Here is a 17665-nt window from a genome sequence, read left to right as displayed (position 1 = left end):
AAATATACCATTCTATATGACCGTATAATGTATATTTTTATGATAATAAGTTCTTTATACTATAAAGGCTCGTGTTCTTTGGTAGCGTCAAATATACGAAACTTTTAAGTGAATTTTCACTATGTCTTGTAAAGTACCGCACAGAATGGGAAACTGTGTAAAAAGCCCTTTTATTTATTTAACTCAAATAGAAGTTGACAGAAAACACCACTTCTGCTTACAAATATAGCCAGCAGTTTTGGCTTAAATCGAATATAACGTATTTGACTTATATTCGATTTAAGCCTAAGTAATGGTAAAATAGTCTAATGGCTACACAAAAAGAGTAAACGCTCAAGTTGGCTCTGATTTAATGTCGGCGTAACAAACTTAATGGCGAGAATAACGCAACGCTGCAGAATACTACTTTCAAGAGAATCAAATTAGCAGTGTGGCCTTCAGCAGGCTCTTTAAATTCTGTCTTTTTTCTGTCTCATTTGAATACACGCGAGTTAGAAGTTACGAATAACATTCTGGAAAGAAAATGGGAAATGAGACGGACAGGAAAGCAGTTTAACATAAAATAACTGGCTACTAAATTTAAATGCACGCTCTAAAACATTTTACTCAAAAGAACTATTACTATTGTATTTGACTTGGTGTTGTAGATTATAGAACTGAAAGATTTAGAACTGAAAGAAAGAATTTAACACTAGTTCTTTAAACGTTCTTAATACGTCTTCGAAAGAAAGCTGATTGGCTTTTAAACACTTTTCACTTAATTTGAGAACATATAAAAGTTATGCATGAAGTGATGAGTTTACCTACTTAAATCCATTATGATATTGCCTCCCTAGTGGCGAAGTGGTTAAAGACCGTTGAATGCTGACAGTTCTATACGGGATCAAACCCAGGTGAACGGAATGGCTGTGTAGGCTGCGTGAACGGAATGGCTTGTTTTCCTCAGAATGTCCTCCAAGAAGGCATTCTTCCCTTAGGCAGATAGCAGATAGCCTTTGTGTGCTTTACCATATTCAAATAACCTGTTTTCTTTCTGAAAAAGAAAACAGGTTATTTGAATTTCTTTCTCAAAAAGATTCTATTTCTTTTCTCAAAAAAAGCTATTGGTGTTTATTCGGTGTTTCATTGTTTATTTATCAGTGTTTCGTTTAGTTTTATTTTTACCTAATAAAGATTTCTGCTTGCCTTTTACAAACTCCTTATGATAACCCAAAATATCACATTAGAAAGATTGTCCTCAAATTATGGAATTTTAAAAGTAGATTTTCTTAAAACAAATATCAGGCAAAATATACAAAACTGAAAATATACTGGAGGATATGGATTGAACTTTAAATTCTATTCTTTTTTACTTCCTTGTACGAAGCAAAGAAAGTATTGTAATCACGAAACATTTCGGGTATCATATTTCAACAAAAATATCCATTTTTACTGCTCTCAAAACCATCTCAACGACGTTTTCGAGTGACATCTGTAGGAACGAACAGAATAAATGACTCTTTTTCCCAAAACAGATTGTACAGTGCATTTAAAATGGATTCAGAAGAGATTTTTCGTTGCCTTCTGTACGTACGTACGTATGTATGTATCTCACATAATTCAAAAACAAGTATCTTCAGAACGTCGAAATTTCTGTAACATGTAGTTGTGCATCTCCCTTTTTTCGTTGAAATAGGCCACACTCAAAGTGTATATATGTATATATGCCCGCTCTGTTACCCAGCTCGGTGAGCTCAGTTTTTATTCTTATATGTAACTAAATTGTGCAGTTTTTGTTTTAAAAGGGATTGTATTATATTGTTCTTATGTTCCGGTTAAGGTTTTTATGCCTTTAGTTAATCTGCATGCAATGGTTGTAGAATTATCAACAATCTAAAAGTTGTTTATGTAGCACTAAGCCTAACGAGGCCGCCATTTGTTTACATTTGAAACTCTCAGTAGAATAGTGAATTAAGTCGGTTTCTGCACCAACTTCAGTGCCTTTTTGCCGAGTAAGTAAGTTTTCAAACATAAAAATATACCGTGACCAAAAGTAAAATTTAAGTTTTCTTCACCGAAATACCTGTCCTCCTGTCCGCTGGCCGAATTGCTTGTTTTTGCGTAGAATCTCCAAGTTTAATTCTAAAAATTGCATTGTTTTTTTAACGAGCAGTAAATGTTACAGTAATGTTACTACTGTATTTACATTACTGTATTTGGTGTTTTATGTTTTACGTATTTTATAATTTTTAATGAAGATGCTTTGAATTTTTATGTATTCTTGTCTTACCATGAAGAGAAAACTGAATTAATTCAATGAGAAATATTTTTCTAATGAAATTCGAGGAAAAAAGTTTAAAGGAAATGCAACAGAAATGCACGTCTATAATTTAATAAGCCGTACAAGAAAGTCATGTGATGTTCACATCAGATTTTTTTTAAAGCAACAGAAAATACCTTTAAAATAAAAAAAAAAAAAAAAATCCAGAGGTTTTCATGAAACACTGAGATCAAATTGAATACAATTTCTTTGCATAAATTGCTCTGATATATATGTCCTTCCTTGCTGGTTGGTTCCATGTTTAGTTACTTAGCTACAATGCAAATAGTTAGTTAGCAATGCTATCTGTCAGTTTTATTTCCTTTTTTACACTCCTGAGGGATAAATAAACGTTATGCAGAAAAGTAATCTTTACGAAAATTTTTCTCGTTTATTTTCCAGCTAACAAAATCTTTTTCAATTTGGATCTGAAGGTAAAGCCTTGCGATGACTTTTACCGTTTCGCTTGTGGCGGCTGGATAAAGCGACATGCCAAAAAGAGGAAATCAAATATTTCTGTCCTTATCAAAATGCAACGTGACATTGATCTCAAGCTGAAATGTAAGTTAATTTCTTTAAAAAATCACTAAAAAAATTTTTTTTTAATTCATTTTTTTAGATCTTTTTTTTTAAATCTTTTTAGATGTTTTTTTAGATCTTTTTTTTAAATCTTTCATCTCTAAAAAAATTAATTTTCAGATAAAGTGAATTTTTTCACATTTTCCCATTTCAGCAAAGAATTCTGTTTAGAGATTAATCATTTTAACTGTAAAATGAAGAACTGTGTAAGAAATAGATAAAAAGGATGCCCGATTTTTTTACGAGCAATTTAATTAGCAACTTGAAAATGGACTTGTATGTTCCGTATGTTCAAAAACGATTGCACGATTAAATATCTATTTAACAAGTCATCATAGCTAATCAAATGACATTTTAAACTTCAAATTGCTACAGACCCTATAAAAAATAACTACAGTTAAAAAAAATTTCTTCCTTAAACTGTTAGCTATATTTCTGAAGAAAACATTATGGTCAAAATTGAATTCTAAAAACTGAAATTTATGATTTAAGCTACTTGTAAGAAATAAAACAACGTCAGATATTTTAATTAAGAGTACGCATAAAATCTAAACTTCCGTTAGGAGTTCAGAAGTAGTTTATACCTCCCCCCCCCGGGCCCACCAGCGGCCGAGCGGTAAAGTCGCTGAACACTGGTAGTTCGGTCCGAGGTTCGAATCCCGCGAACGGGCTGGCTGCATGGGCGTTTTCGTGGTTTTCCCCATGTGTAACGTGTATATGAGCCAGTTTCCCTTAGAAAGTCCTCCACGAAAGGCATCCCTCCCCTTAGGCAGATAGCCCTAGTGTGCTTTGCCATAATTGAATACACCACACCACCTCCCCCCCCCCCCCTCCCGAAGCAAGCCGAATCCTACGACTTTTTAGATCCTGGAATTCTCTCTGCAGTAACTAAAACCAAGAGAGGCTGCTTATCATTTGACAATTTCAAGTAATATATAAGCTCCTTAGAGCGAGTAATAGGAGTTAATAAATAATCAATTAACTAAAGCGTTATGTAAGAATTCTTTTTGAAAATTAACTTATATAGTCTATGATGCTTACGGAATATAAACCTTTAAAAGGACTTTTGAAGAATTATCTTCTAGCCTTGTGAAACTAAACAGAGATCAGAAGAAAGGTGTATAATACACTTCCTTCATTTAATCATAATTAATTAACATCTTTTTCTTTATTTAACCATAATATTAACAAATATCCCAAATTGCGTTACAAGAAGCCAACACCTGTGGCTGAAGAGAAGTACGTAACAAATAACAATTTCAAGGTGCGTAGATTAGCCTAAAAGCTCACAGAATACTTTAACGCTCAGGAAGAACTCTGGTCTAAAGTAACCGGCGAGACAAACCTAAGACAAGAACACATCAAAGCCGCTAACGCAAGTCGCGAATAATCACACTACAAAGTGGCAGACATAGAATAGGTCTAGCCTAGAATAGGCAGACACCCTCTAAAAATAACTTTCGAAACTCTTGCTTAAATAGCACTTCATCCCACCTTTAATTTGAAAAAGCTCTCTTTATCTCATTTATATTCTGGCATGAAAAGCGTCTGTGAAAAGAGAGTGATAAGAAAGGCTTTTCAACTTAAAATAAACTACTAGTTAAAAAGTAGATCGATAAACCTTACAACCTGGTTAGAAAATTAGAAAGAAATAATAATGCAGCCATAAAAAGTATTTCGGGATAACTGAATCTGAATTACAGAATTTTGATGACCAAATCAGAATGAAGATACAATTAACTTTCAGTGAGAAATATTCTCGAAATTTTTAAGGATGTACTGCATAAACATTAAGAAAAGTTATAGTCGATTTAAATTTAAAATATTCGTAGAATATCCAACAAAATGTAATATAAACAGAGACTATTCTATGTCATAGAATTCCTGTAACTCTTATTTTATTCCGCTCAATTACTACGAACTGTTTTAGTACTTACTGTTTAGTTTTTTAGTGTTTTATCGGAAGTGAAACAAACTAAGAAAGAGAAGATCATCTTTCTTTCGAATTTTCATTGATTTTTTCTCATAAATTGTATGCACACTTTAGCATTGTTTAGATAGGCGGCACTTAGCAAATCTCAGATTGAGACAACCTAATCGAGAAATAGATGCAATTAAACTGAAGGGAAAAAAATATTACTTCGAGATTAACTATAAAAAAAGAAGCAGCCCAAATGAGATTTAATTTGCTTAAATATTATTATTTTTGTTATCTTTTGTTTTGCTTCCAGATCTCTTAGAAGAGAAATTGACTGGAAAAGAACCCTCTTTCATTAGCATGCTAAATGAACTTTATGATTCCTGCATGGATGAAGGTACGTTTTGTTTCAAATTATCCTTTCATAATTTCAATTATGTAAAAATATGATCGAAATAATTAAAGCCTCAGTCAGACATTTATAACTTAAATCACTTTTATATACATCACAAAATCTCCATTGTATACCGTGATTATGCAATATCTTGCTTGGCCATTGTAAAGTGCTGCAAACAATTTGAAACTGGTCGCCCAGATTTCTGACAACATGATCCACTGTAATGATTTCAAATAATCAGCGCATGAAAATCCCAGAAACTACCAGTACGTGAGATTTTTATTATTATTTTATTTATTACGTGCTTTGCCATTTGGCAATACACGAAAAGGGAAGGATACCACATAAAAGACTTTTAAAGGGAAACATGCTTGTATCCACGTTACAGATGGAGAAACATTTTAGATTTTTCCCATGGAAATGTATGTTCCATCATTCATGGCCGTCTGATGTGAAAGACATGTGTTATGATTCCTGATAGATGAGCACAGGAATGTCTGGACTTCTTGTAGAGATATGCAGCAAATAATTATAAGTGTTTGATTCAGACAGAAGACAATTTAGGACAGATATAACTGCAATAGGGGACATTTAACAATTAAGTTTGAGTTAGTGGTATTTAACTGCTCTCTGAAAGCAACAGTCGTTTGTACACTGACTACCAATAAGTATTTGGACACCTGTGATAGAAAACGAAAACTAACTTTATTCAAAATCAATAGTTGGTAGAGCCTCCACGAGAGGTAATTACAGCGTGGACCCTCCGAGGCATATTTTCCACAAGTCTTTGTATGGCAGTTAGTGGTATTTTCTTCCACTCGGCTTGGAGAAGACATAGAAGTTCCTTCACCGATTTTGCACGGGTAGTGCACCCCTGAATTCGGCCCAGAGGTTCTCGATAGGTTTAAGGTCTGGATTCTGGGCAGGCCAATCCATTCGATGAACTCCAATGGCCCCATATCAAGCCTTGGTTAACGTCGAAACATGACAACTGGCATTGTCGTCCTGAAAGTAACAGGGGTCCAACCCGTAAAACTGCCACAACGTAGGAAGCACATTGTCATCCAAAATAGTGCAGTCGGCATCGGAGTTGAGCTTACCATGAATGGGGACCAAGGGTCCCAGCCCATACCAGGAGAAACACCCCCAGACCATAATTCCACCTCCGCCGAACTTGACTGTTGGCACAATGCATTCTGGCAGGATACGTTCTCCAAGTAGACGCCAGACCCAGACCCTGCCACCCGAACGGTAAAGGGTGAACCTTGATTCGTCACTCCAAAGAACCCGTTTCCACTGATCTACGGTCCAATTTCGATGTGCTTTGCACCACATTAACCGGGCAGCGCGGTTGGACTTTCAAGATCAAGGCTTATGGGCAGCAGCACGACCATGAAAACCAAGCAGATGTGCTTCCTTACGGATGGTATACATTGAAACAATACTCCCGGATGCCTGTTGAAACTCCTCGGGGATGAGGGCCATCGGTTGGGTGCGGTTCTTCCGAATTTCTCTGGACAGCACTCGTCGGTCTCTATCTCCCAGTCTCGTTGGTCTGCCGACTCGGGGCACATTCCGGCAATCACCGCTCACCTTCCACTTCATAATAACATAGGCCACTGTCGATTTTGGGTACTTCAGATCGCTAGATATGTCCCTTAAGGATTGGCCACATTTGTGATACCCGATAATTATACCTTTCTCGAAATCAGAGAGCTCCGAACTGCGAGGCATCTTGCATGCGACTAAAGCCGATGCTGTTTCCTACACGATATATACCGGCGGAGACCGTGACGTACCTTAGGACCGCAGATATCGTCATTTGCATAGGTGTGCAAATACTTATTGGTAGTCAGTGTATATTGATAGTCAATATCCTCCTACAGAGCGTTTGGAACACGTTCTAGTCTTCGCCAGAATGCCGCGCAAAACCCAGAGATAACATTTTGCATGATTTTAAAATTCATTATAGCTTCATCAACTGTGAGGCATTCTTTCATTTTCCTGTATTTCTTTTGGCCGAAAACACCATCGACATCAAAAACTTTGGAGAAAGATCCCAGGTGTCTTCGCGCACGCAATTTCTAAAAGAGGCATTTTATTGGCTGGGCTAATATCCTACTTTCAAGTAAGCTTCTGCTCCAACTAGAAATGTACATATTTATTGGATCTCTGTTGAAAATAGTTAAAGCGAATAAATAGCAACAAATTATGTGATTTGATACTGCGGTGATAATTTTCCATACTGTTATTTTGCCTTAAGTCATTCATTGAAATAATGCATAAGTGTCAGCTTGGTTTGGTGTATTTGATAATGGTACGCTAGGGCTATGTGCTTAAAGGAAAGGATGTCTTCATGAAAAACGTTCTAAGAGAAACTGGCTCATTACACATAACGAAAAACACGAAAACGCCCATGCAGCCTGACATTTCTACCTGGAATCGAATCGAGGTAGGAACTATCAGTGTTCAGCAAGTGACTGAGGGGTTAACTTCAGTCACTTGTGGGCTTCAACGTGTATCAGATTTAAATTGATGTAAACTTCTCTTCCCTTTAAAATTTAATCATGAACTAATGATGCTCCTCTCGAACACCACGAAAGCTTCATGCATGGACTAAAGATTAGAAATTTCATCACTCATCTATATTTACGCCAAATTGTTGCAGCGAAAGTTTACCTTTTGTTGTCTGATAACGGTGAATTTCTAAATTATTTTAATAATGAGGTTTTATTAGCGAGATGAATAGACATTTTGTATTTTCATTTATATGGGGAAAAGCTTAGGTGACTTTATTGTTAATAGTACTTTAAACGAATAAACATTTAAATTTTTCAAAACAGTCAAAAAATAGAAATAAAAATTTTTATTTACCCAGAGGAAGTCAAATGATAAATGAAAATAAATTAAATGTAAAAAAAATAATGGTAAGTGAATTATGAGAATTTGCTGTCTGTACTCATATAAGGTTTCTTCGTCAGATGCCCTGGAGGAAACGGGAATCAAGGATTTCATGCAGAATTTGGAGTATCTTGGGGGTTGGCCTATGGTAAATGGAGCCAATTGGACTCCTGACACTGTTGACTGGATTGAAGTTCTTATCAGGATCCGAAATCTAGGCAACAATCACAACATTTTGATGAAGTTATCTGTTACAATTGACCCTGATAATAGCACAGCCCACATCATACAAGTGAGTAAGCATAAATTATAAGGAAATATAAGCGGAAAAAAATAAACTTAAAGCTTTCAGATTTTACATTGCGCCCAAAGGGGTGTCTTTTGAATGTTTTGTGCCCCGCCTTTATTTATTAAATATCGTGTTCTTATCACTTAAACCATTAAAATTCAATTCAACAACAATATCGCAAAATAATTTTAAAGGCACCATATCTTTAGAATTTCCAGTTTTATCACCATATTTCTAGAATGCACAGTCTCGCACCCTGGCGATAAAAAGTTTTTTTTTCGTACAGTGTTGCCATTGCTCGCTTTGAAACTGTTGAGTTTCTAAATCGAAAATTCGTTAAAGTGTTACGAAATATGAAATCAGTAATAGAACGAATTTAAAATTCCAAATTCGGGCTTCTAGATGCCCATATTCCGTGGAAGATTATGTTATTCCAAATTTGATGTCTCTAGCTACCGTTGTTTTATCAATTTGCGAGAAACATACATACATTCATGCAGATTTTTCATTATTTAATTTCTTTAAATATAATGCGGGACTCTAATATTTGGAGGCAACAATTTAAAACGTGAACCGACATTTATAGCGAAGGAACGCAAAATGCCAAAACGAAATTAATAGCCCTTCCGGGTTAACGCTCTTTGGGCTAAAAAAGAGAATAAAGTGACTGTTTCATGTCTCCCGTTTCACTGTTTCAATTGACAAAATTTAACTTGCATTTTTTTTATGTCTCGAAAGCGCAATTTAGGATATGTACGAGTATTAGATTTACCTACAGCACTGTTTTAACATAGGTATTTCGACATAAAACCGGAATTTTTCTGAAATGAAAAATCTATGTTTTTCAACATTTCGAATTTAGAGGCTTTAAATTATCCCGAAATATTAAATTTTGTGAAATTTGGTGAAAAACTTACGAAGAAATTTTAAAATTCGTCCCGGCACACTTTTTTCAGTTTGCGCCAACATAATTCACTTGACGAAATTCTTAATTTATGGTAACCAATTTTCCTTTCCCTTTTATTGCGCACGAGGGGAACAAAACGCACATCGTTCATTCTTTCAACTAATTTTAACTAAGTGCCTAAACCGTAATCGGCATAATTACCGCTTATAACAAATATGCCGAATTTCAGAATGTGCCAATATATAAATTCACATGTATCTTAAAAAATTCTAGTTTTTTGCAGGTTTCCCTAGAAATACATCTACTTTAACTGTTTGAAATCCAGAACCTTCGCTAACTTATGTACTCAAAATACCGAAACGCCCGAAATACTTTTCCAGTTTCACAGCAATTTCCTCCCCTCCCCGCACATTAACGCAGAAAATAAGTGTGAAGATTTCCAATGACATCCTTTGTACTTTCTAACAAAGCTTCCATTAGCCTTTGACCCCGTTCTTTATAAAACTATTCTGAAGGTCAGACAACAAGCTTTGCTATGATCACAACTGAGATTTTGTTTATTTCCGTTATTTTTATAGGAAGGAATAAATTGTTTAAAAATAAGTATAATCCTTAAATTTTTAAATTGCTCTTTTATTGCTGTTTAAAGCTTAAAAGCACACTGTACCACAAAAGAATAACAACGAAATGTAATGATCAACCAAAAGATAAGAAATTTCTTAGGTCAAACGGTCTGCAGTAAACTGATACAATGCATTTGGGGAAATTGCACCTGCTACTTCATATCTTACGGGGAGGGAAGAAAACAAGATTACAATCTCGGCCGTTTTCGGGCGGTTCTGGTTGTTTCAATGTAGGGCCGTGAGGGACGGATTGGTTGTGAAGGAGTTAAGGCGATTGCCAACATTTTGTGGGTTATAATTCAAAAAAATTTTGAAAAAATTATAAAAATTACTGAAAAATATAAATTTTAAAAACAAATCAGAATATAGCTGCGAATTTTATTTGGATTGAATCTAAATTTCAAGATGGGAAAGAAAGAATCAAGCAAGTTTAATGAAAAAAAGAGATATTAATAAATATATACCAAATTCAATTAACATTGCGAAACTAAAATTTTGAGAGCCAGTTTTTAAAAACTAGTTAATCGATTTTTACAAAACCTGGCACTTAATTATAATTTGAGGCGTAGAATCAAAATATGAAAAAAACTAAGAATTCGGAAAAATTTTGATTTTGTGATATTATATCGATATTAGAACAAAACTTATTAGAAATATAAATGTAATATATGTTCTAAGCCGCCCTTCCGAGACACGAAAAGCGCAAGTTAAATTTCAGCAATCGGCCCAGCAGAACGGGAAATAGAGAACAGTCCCCCCCTTTTTTTGTGTGTCTGCGAAATAATACATTTGTTAAGTTCAAAGAATAATTTGCTGTAAATCAGTACATTCCTTTTAAATTGCGAGGTTAGAAACAACTCTAGTGACCCTTCTCCAGTGGCAAAATCTATAAAATTTGAACGAAAATTAGTAAAGATGTGCCAGATAATAAACAAATCAAATTAAAAACACATCTAAGTTCTACTTGTTATATAATCTTTCAGAAAGTTATCGCAGAGATATTTAAGCATAAAATCTGAATTAGATCTGTATGTACACCTTGCACAGAAAAAAAAATGGGACAGTTCTATATCTCCTGTTCTACTGAACCGATTGTCGAAATTTAACTTGCGTTTCCCATGTCTTGAAAGCGCGACTTAGGATATATATTATTCTAAGATTATTTTAACAGAAAATCGAACTTTTTCTGAAATAACATACCAATGTTTTTCCATATTTCGATTCTACGAGTCAAATTATGCCTAAATATTAAATTTGGTAATTTTTGGTGAGAGATTTATGGAAAATTTTTAAAAAATTATCTTGGGGGATTTTTTTCAGTTTGCGCCAAGAATAATTCACTTGGTGAACTTAATAATTTATAGCAACCTATTTTCCTTTCCATTTTTTCACTGCACACGAGCCGAAAAAAGGTCATCGTTCATTACTTTCAAATAATTTTAACAAAGTGGGTAAACCACATTTGGCGTTATTATCGCTTATAACAAATATGAAAGATTTCAGAACGCGCCAATATGTAAATTCACTTTTATCTTCGGAAATTTTGAATAAAAAACTCTGTTTTGCAGGTACGTTTAGAAATACATCTACTTTAAGATGATGGAAAAAATTTTATAGGTTATAATTCAAAACGTTTTTCGAAAAAAAATTATAAAAATTATTTTAAAGTACAAATTTGTAAAGTAAATCATAAAAAGTGCGCGAATTTTATTTGGAATGAACCTAAATTTGGAAATATGAAAGGAAAAATGAAATAAGTTTAATAAAAAAGAGATATTAATAAGTGTATCTGAAATTTAGTTAACGTGGAAGAGCTGAAATTTTGAGAGCTAATTTTTTAAAAGCTACTCGTGCGATTTTTACAAAAACTTGGCACTTTGGCATGATTTGTGTCGTAGAATCGTAAAATGGAAAAAAAATTGTATGCTATTTCAGAAAAAGCCCGATTTTGTGTGAAAAAGGTACCTTAGAACAATGCTATACATAAATCTAATCAGGATTCTTAAGATCGTTTCATGATTATAATTTCTTTCTTTAATAGCGTGTAACATTTAAAGATATTTCAATTCATATTCTAGACAAGATTTGTGTTTGCTCCGCAATGCTCGAATACAGCTCAAGCAGATATTTAAAAGCTTTTAATTTGCTTTCGCAATATTCTTATGAAAGGTGATTTGGTGTTAATAATAGGCAAGTGAGATAAGTGACATCAATAAAAAATCAAATCCAAAAAAAAAAAAAAAAAAAAAAAACACTGAAAGGCTTCAGATTTTAAATTAGTCCAAAGGGGCGTTTTTTAACGTTTTGTGTGTTACCTTTATTTATTAAATATCGCGTTCTTTGCACTTAAACCATAACATTCAGTCCAATAGCAATGTCGCAAAATAATTTGAAAATGAGCCTATCTTTAGAAATTTCGATACACAGTTCCACGAGCTGGAGATAAAAATGTTATTCCCCCCCCTTCCGTAGAGTGCTGCCATTGCTCGCTTTGAAATCCTTGAGTTTGTTAATCAAAAATTCGTTAAAGATTTACAAAATATGAAATCGATAATAAAACAAATTCCAAATTTCAAATTTGGTCTTCCACGTGCCCATATTCGTAGGAAATGATTACGTCATTCAAAATTCGACGGCTCTATGTACCGTTGTTTTATCACAATGCGAGAAAGATACATACGTTTATGCAGATTGATCAATATTTAATTTCTTCAAATATAATACAGGGATAGTATTTGGTGGCAAGGATCTGAAAAGTGATACAGCCTTTTAAAGTTTTCAACACAAAATCGCAAGGCGAAAACAATAATCCTACAGGGACAAAGCCCCTTTGGATAGAAAAGAAGGGTAAACAAGTAAAATAATAAAAACCATAGAAATACTAATGAAGCTTGAAATCAAGAATAAGAAACATGGATAACCAATAATAGCTACTGATTGTGACCAGAGCATATTTTTCATTTTCACTTTCTTCTATGCTTGCTATCGTAAACATTTACTGTTTTTAATAAATTGTGCTTCAAACTGTACATGTACGTCTGCAAAAAGCTCCGGCGACTTGAAACGCCCATTACTGGCTGTCTGTGATTTTTGCCTTTCGATTCACGCCTTATTAATACATTAGTACATTTAGTAATTTTCACGCATTTTTTATAAATACTATTGTGTTTTATGATGGATTTTATCAAAATTGAAATGCGTCCACAAAACTTATCTATTGTTATAGAATAGACACTTCAAGGCTATTTCATGCTCTCTGGCTTACATCGTAACCATGGTAACAACTGCTGCGAAAAAATGATTGAATCCCTTAATAGGATTTATGCGCTGATGACGATGCACCTCACAACTGTAAATGAAGGAAGTATGGCGCGACTTTGAAGGGTTTATTTTAACTTAACAAATTATTTAACTTAACAGTAAAGGCTGGAAATACTAATAATTCAGCGTTTGGAAATGGTATATATTTTGCCTCTTATTAATAAATGATAAGTACCTCAAGAATGTATTTCCTGTTCAAACCAGAATTTTAGAAATAGAAATTTAAAAAACAGAAATACAAGATTTTAGAATATAGAATTTCAGAAATAGAAGAATTTAGAAACAGAAGTTTTAAAACTTAGCACTAAAAGGTTGTAAAATGTTTTTAGTTACCAAATTTATATTATTATATTTTTTGCAGTTGGGAAAGCCATCGTTTGCCATACTTGGTAAATATTTGCTGCGAAACTTAACTGACAGTGTCATAAACACATATCTCACATCGATGACAATAATTGCGGAGGTACTGGGATCAGAACTTTTGCCCGTTGAACAAACTTACAGAGCAATTAAGTTCGAAATGGAGCTTGCTAAAGTAAGTACTGCAGTTTCTTCGCTTTCCTCTTAATACGTGGTAAGTTCTGAGACAGGGCAGACAATATGTGCTAAACTATTATTTGTTAGACGTATAAATTTGAGCGCTTTTGTACCCGCAGACGAAATCTGTGGCAATAATTGACATTTATATATTGTAGAATCAATTTTAAAGAAAGAAAAATGGAGCTGATCCTAGAGTATTGTTGAATGATTTATAAAGTGGACCTAAATCAAGAAGAATGATTTCAATGTTCTATAATTAATCAGAGAGTTAACAAAATTTCATAGAAGTCGAAATTATCCCCTGGATGAAGAACATACGGGAAGCGTAATGGCAAACCGCACATTGAGTTGATCAATGTTAAACGAATTTCGTTTAACATTGAGTTGATCAATGTTAAACGAATTTCGTTTACTGCGCATGCTCAGGATAGAAGTTGGCACAATTACAACTGTGGCTCAATTTTAAAAGAAGATAAATACGGTATACGATTGATATTGTGTTATCTGAGCGTAAAAACATTTCGGGCTTTTAAAACTTGTCAGGTTGTAAGTTGCTTCATTACTTAAAGTGTAACTATCGATTGTAAACTACGCAAATTTTGGTTTAAGAAGGGTTACGAAGCAGGAAAATCATTACAAGCTATATTAGCTGAATGCTCATTAATTATACTTCTCAGAAATAAAAGCAATTGAGTAATTTACCATACGTTCCATTCATATTTTAGCAAATTAAAGAATAAATCTAGTTTAAATTACTGAATTAAAGTCAAATAAGTAGGCTTTATTGGAATAATCAATCCATATATAAAACAGCTCAAGCATGTGGTATGACGCCTGCTACGCATTCAAACTGACCCTATTTCCAAATAACCGATATTAAATGTAATGTTTATGAACAAAATAGACCAAAATGAAATGAAACAGAAGCACATGCAATAAGCACAAACAAATTTCCGTAGTATTCCAATTGTAAAACAGTACAACCAACATGACTAACAGGCTTTTTGTAGGGTTGCTTATGCCCCCTTAGTCTCCAGTATTTCCTCCCACGCCAACGGTACACGGTTGAGCATGCGCAGTAAGCGGAATTCGTTAATATTGATGAACTCAATGTGCGATTTGCCATTAAGCACACGAGAATACCTTTGTCAGCTGTAGTTTTAGAAAATGTGTCGGCCGTAAGAAAAAATGTTAATCAATGATAAACGCTACACCTACCAAATGATACAGGTACAGGTTGAAAGAATGCCGGCATTTGTGCTCTCCCGAATTATGTAATAGGTTTCTCCTAGCTTGTTATCTGTTAAGCTTCTCGCTAAATTTTGAGAGGAAAAAAAACCTGTTTATTCCACTGGTAGGACAGGTTGCCAACCTCTGATCATACAGCTAACATGTTCAATCAGTAGTTGATTCCCATAAATAGAAAACTTTTGGCAAGATCTAAAACTGCAGGAAAAGCTGGCATAAGAATCGCCTATGGATGTGTCCAACAACTAATATTACACAGTAAGTATATATGCATAGATCAAGACATAAAACTATTCTAACAAGTAACAATGAATGTGCATACAAGCAAAATAAAATAGAAGAGAATAATACAAAATGTACAATAAATAAATATGTTTGAACAGTAGGGCCCGAACCAACTAACGTAACTGAAGTGAGCGGAAAATTAATTGTGCAATGCAGAATAGTAAGTAGTGTTAATAGGGAGATAAGATTCCGAGGGGGCTAGCAGTCCTATAGTATCCAATTTCTTCTCCTACCACGAATCACTCGATAGATCTTCCTTTCTGCACAGACACCATGTTGTTACGGACATCCATACCTTCCCCAGTATCCGAGTCGGGGCCCAAGTGTACGGCAGACAGCGTCACTATACCGTTTGAGTGGCTTCCAAATGATACAAAAGAAACTTAACATTCAATCCTCAATGTCGCAATGTTTTATGTCTTTGTTGCTTGATTTCTAAATTAATTCGATCCTCAGTTATACTTAAAAAAATAATGTATAGGTCTTTGAGGATGACAACGGTTGAAAAACAACGTTCCAAGTTACGCTGATTAGCCACGATTATCGTACAGATGGTACGACTTGTTCCCGGCTTGTTTGAGATAGTGCTGCAAGGCGCATGATCGACATTCAGTGTTTCTTGAACCATCATTCTCTAGGTGAAAAACAACGAGCAATGAAAAAAGTAATGAATGCAATTTTCTTCAGACACACAGTACTGGCCAAAGCCATGAAAGTAGAAGGGCAGAAGACATAGCTATCTGCTACATCACTTTTGTAGGCGAATGTTTCAAAAATTGTCTTCCAGATATGGGACTTATGGCTTCACTGTCATAATGCCTCTTCTCCTTCAGAAAGATTGACAGTTAAATTTCATCAATAAAAAGACATCGAAGTGACAGAATATCCATTGTATTCTCCTGGTATCGCTCTGCGTGACGTTTGGCTATTTTTAAATCTGAAGCAAAATTTATGAGGCTGTCTATTCCACTCCGAAGATGAGACCGATGGGAGACTGGAAAATGATATTTTTTATTGCTTCCAAGAAATGGATGTCTTAAAGCATTTAATTTTTGAAACATTCGCCTACAAAAGTGAATTGATAGTGGATAGAACTATTTTGAATGCTCCTGATATCTGGTAAGTTTAACTTTTACGACTAGTCTGCAACCGAAACATTTCAGATTGACCCTTGTATGCCTTTTAGGTAGAATAATTGGTCTTCTGGTTCTTAATTGTTTTCCCGATCATTATATGCCCGATTATTACTGCATGAGGTTTACTATTTATCTTTTCATATCATTGTAAATTTCATGATAACTTCCATCGACTCGGTTTAAATTCTAATTAACTTAAGTACCTGAAATTGAATTGAACGCAGTTGATAATTCATTGTAACGTACTGTATATACATTAGACAGTTTTTTTCATGTATATTGAATTCTAGTGTAGGTATGAAAATGCATTCGACACTGAGCATACGTTACATATATCCTGCTATGTTGCAGTTTTAAATATCTGAAAGCATTTTTAAGAAACATTTGATAACTCATTTAAAAGCCTTTAAAGATTCATAATGTGTTTAGTTCAGAAATTCAACAGAATTGCACATGTAGCTTAAAACAACATTTTTATCCCACAAATAATGCATGGAAGTTATAACGAAAGTGATTTTAATTTGAGGATTTATTAGCTTTTTTTTTAAATATGATTTAATAAGGTAAATTCTGAACATTATACAGGTCTATTTTGTATCAACATCTCTAAAACAACTAATTAGTACATCAGATTCAAATTAATATATTCGCTACCAATCGGTTCATGCATGAGCTATATGGAGTCCTTAAAACAGAACAACGACCCATACACTGTAAAAAAAAATCTGTAAAGTTACTAAGAAAAGTCGTGGAAACTGGGATGCCATGGATTATTTGAGTAATCAAAACAGGAATTTTCTTAGTAACTTTACAGAGATTATACCTGTAATGGTTACAGATGTTTGGCATGTAATGTTACAGGAAGTTATTCTGTAGGCATAACAAAGTTTTTGTATGTTGTTTACCGAAGCATATGCCTGTAAAGGTTACAGATCTTTGATCTGTAATGTTACAGGAAATTATCGTGTAAGTATAACATGTTTTTCATATGTGATTTACCAATGTAAACATCTGTAAAGATTACAGGAAATAATAGTGTAAGTAGATCGTAATTTTTGAATGTGAATTACTAAAGGGAATATTTGTAGATTACTAGTGTTCTGCTTGTAAGGTTATTGCAAGTGATTATGTAAGAACATGTATTTTCATGTGAAATTTTAAAGGATATATATGTAAAAGTTGCAGGTAATTTACTTAAAAGTTCTTCCAAATAATTATGCAT

At 34.0% G+C, this 17665-nt stretch overlaps 1 protein-coding gene across 2 annotated transcripts in view; it reads left to right on the top strand.

The window, feature by feature from the left end:
- The window catches only part of LOC118193237 (neprilysin-2-like), a 101484-nt gene that overhangs the window by 19917 nt on the left and 63902 nt on the right, over positions 1–17665 (top strand). For both annotated transcript variants that reach the window (XM_085826468.1, XM_085826467.1), the window contains exons 4-7: positions 2702–2860; positions 5110–5193; positions 8175–8386; positions 13596–13769. In XM_085826468.1, the coding sequence (XP_085682594.1) occupies positions 2702–2860; positions 5110–5193; positions 8175–8386; positions 13596–13769 (629 nt within the window). The remainder of the gene's footprint in view (positions 1–2701; positions 2861–5109; positions 5194–8174; positions 8387–13595; positions 13770–17665) is intronic.

The sequence above is a fragment of the Stegodyphus dumicola genome, chromosome 11 (assembly GCF_044657685.1).
Source record: "Stegodyphus dumicola isolate Sdum_Otavi_A_Nest chromosome 11, ASM4465768v1".
Classification (NCBI taxonomy): Eukaryota; Metazoa; Arthropoda; class Arachnida; order Araneae; family Eresidae; genus Stegodyphus; species Stegodyphus dumicola.
The sequence above is the reverse complement of the archived record's forward strand: the minus strand, read 5'-3'. Positions and strand labels throughout refer to the sequence as shown.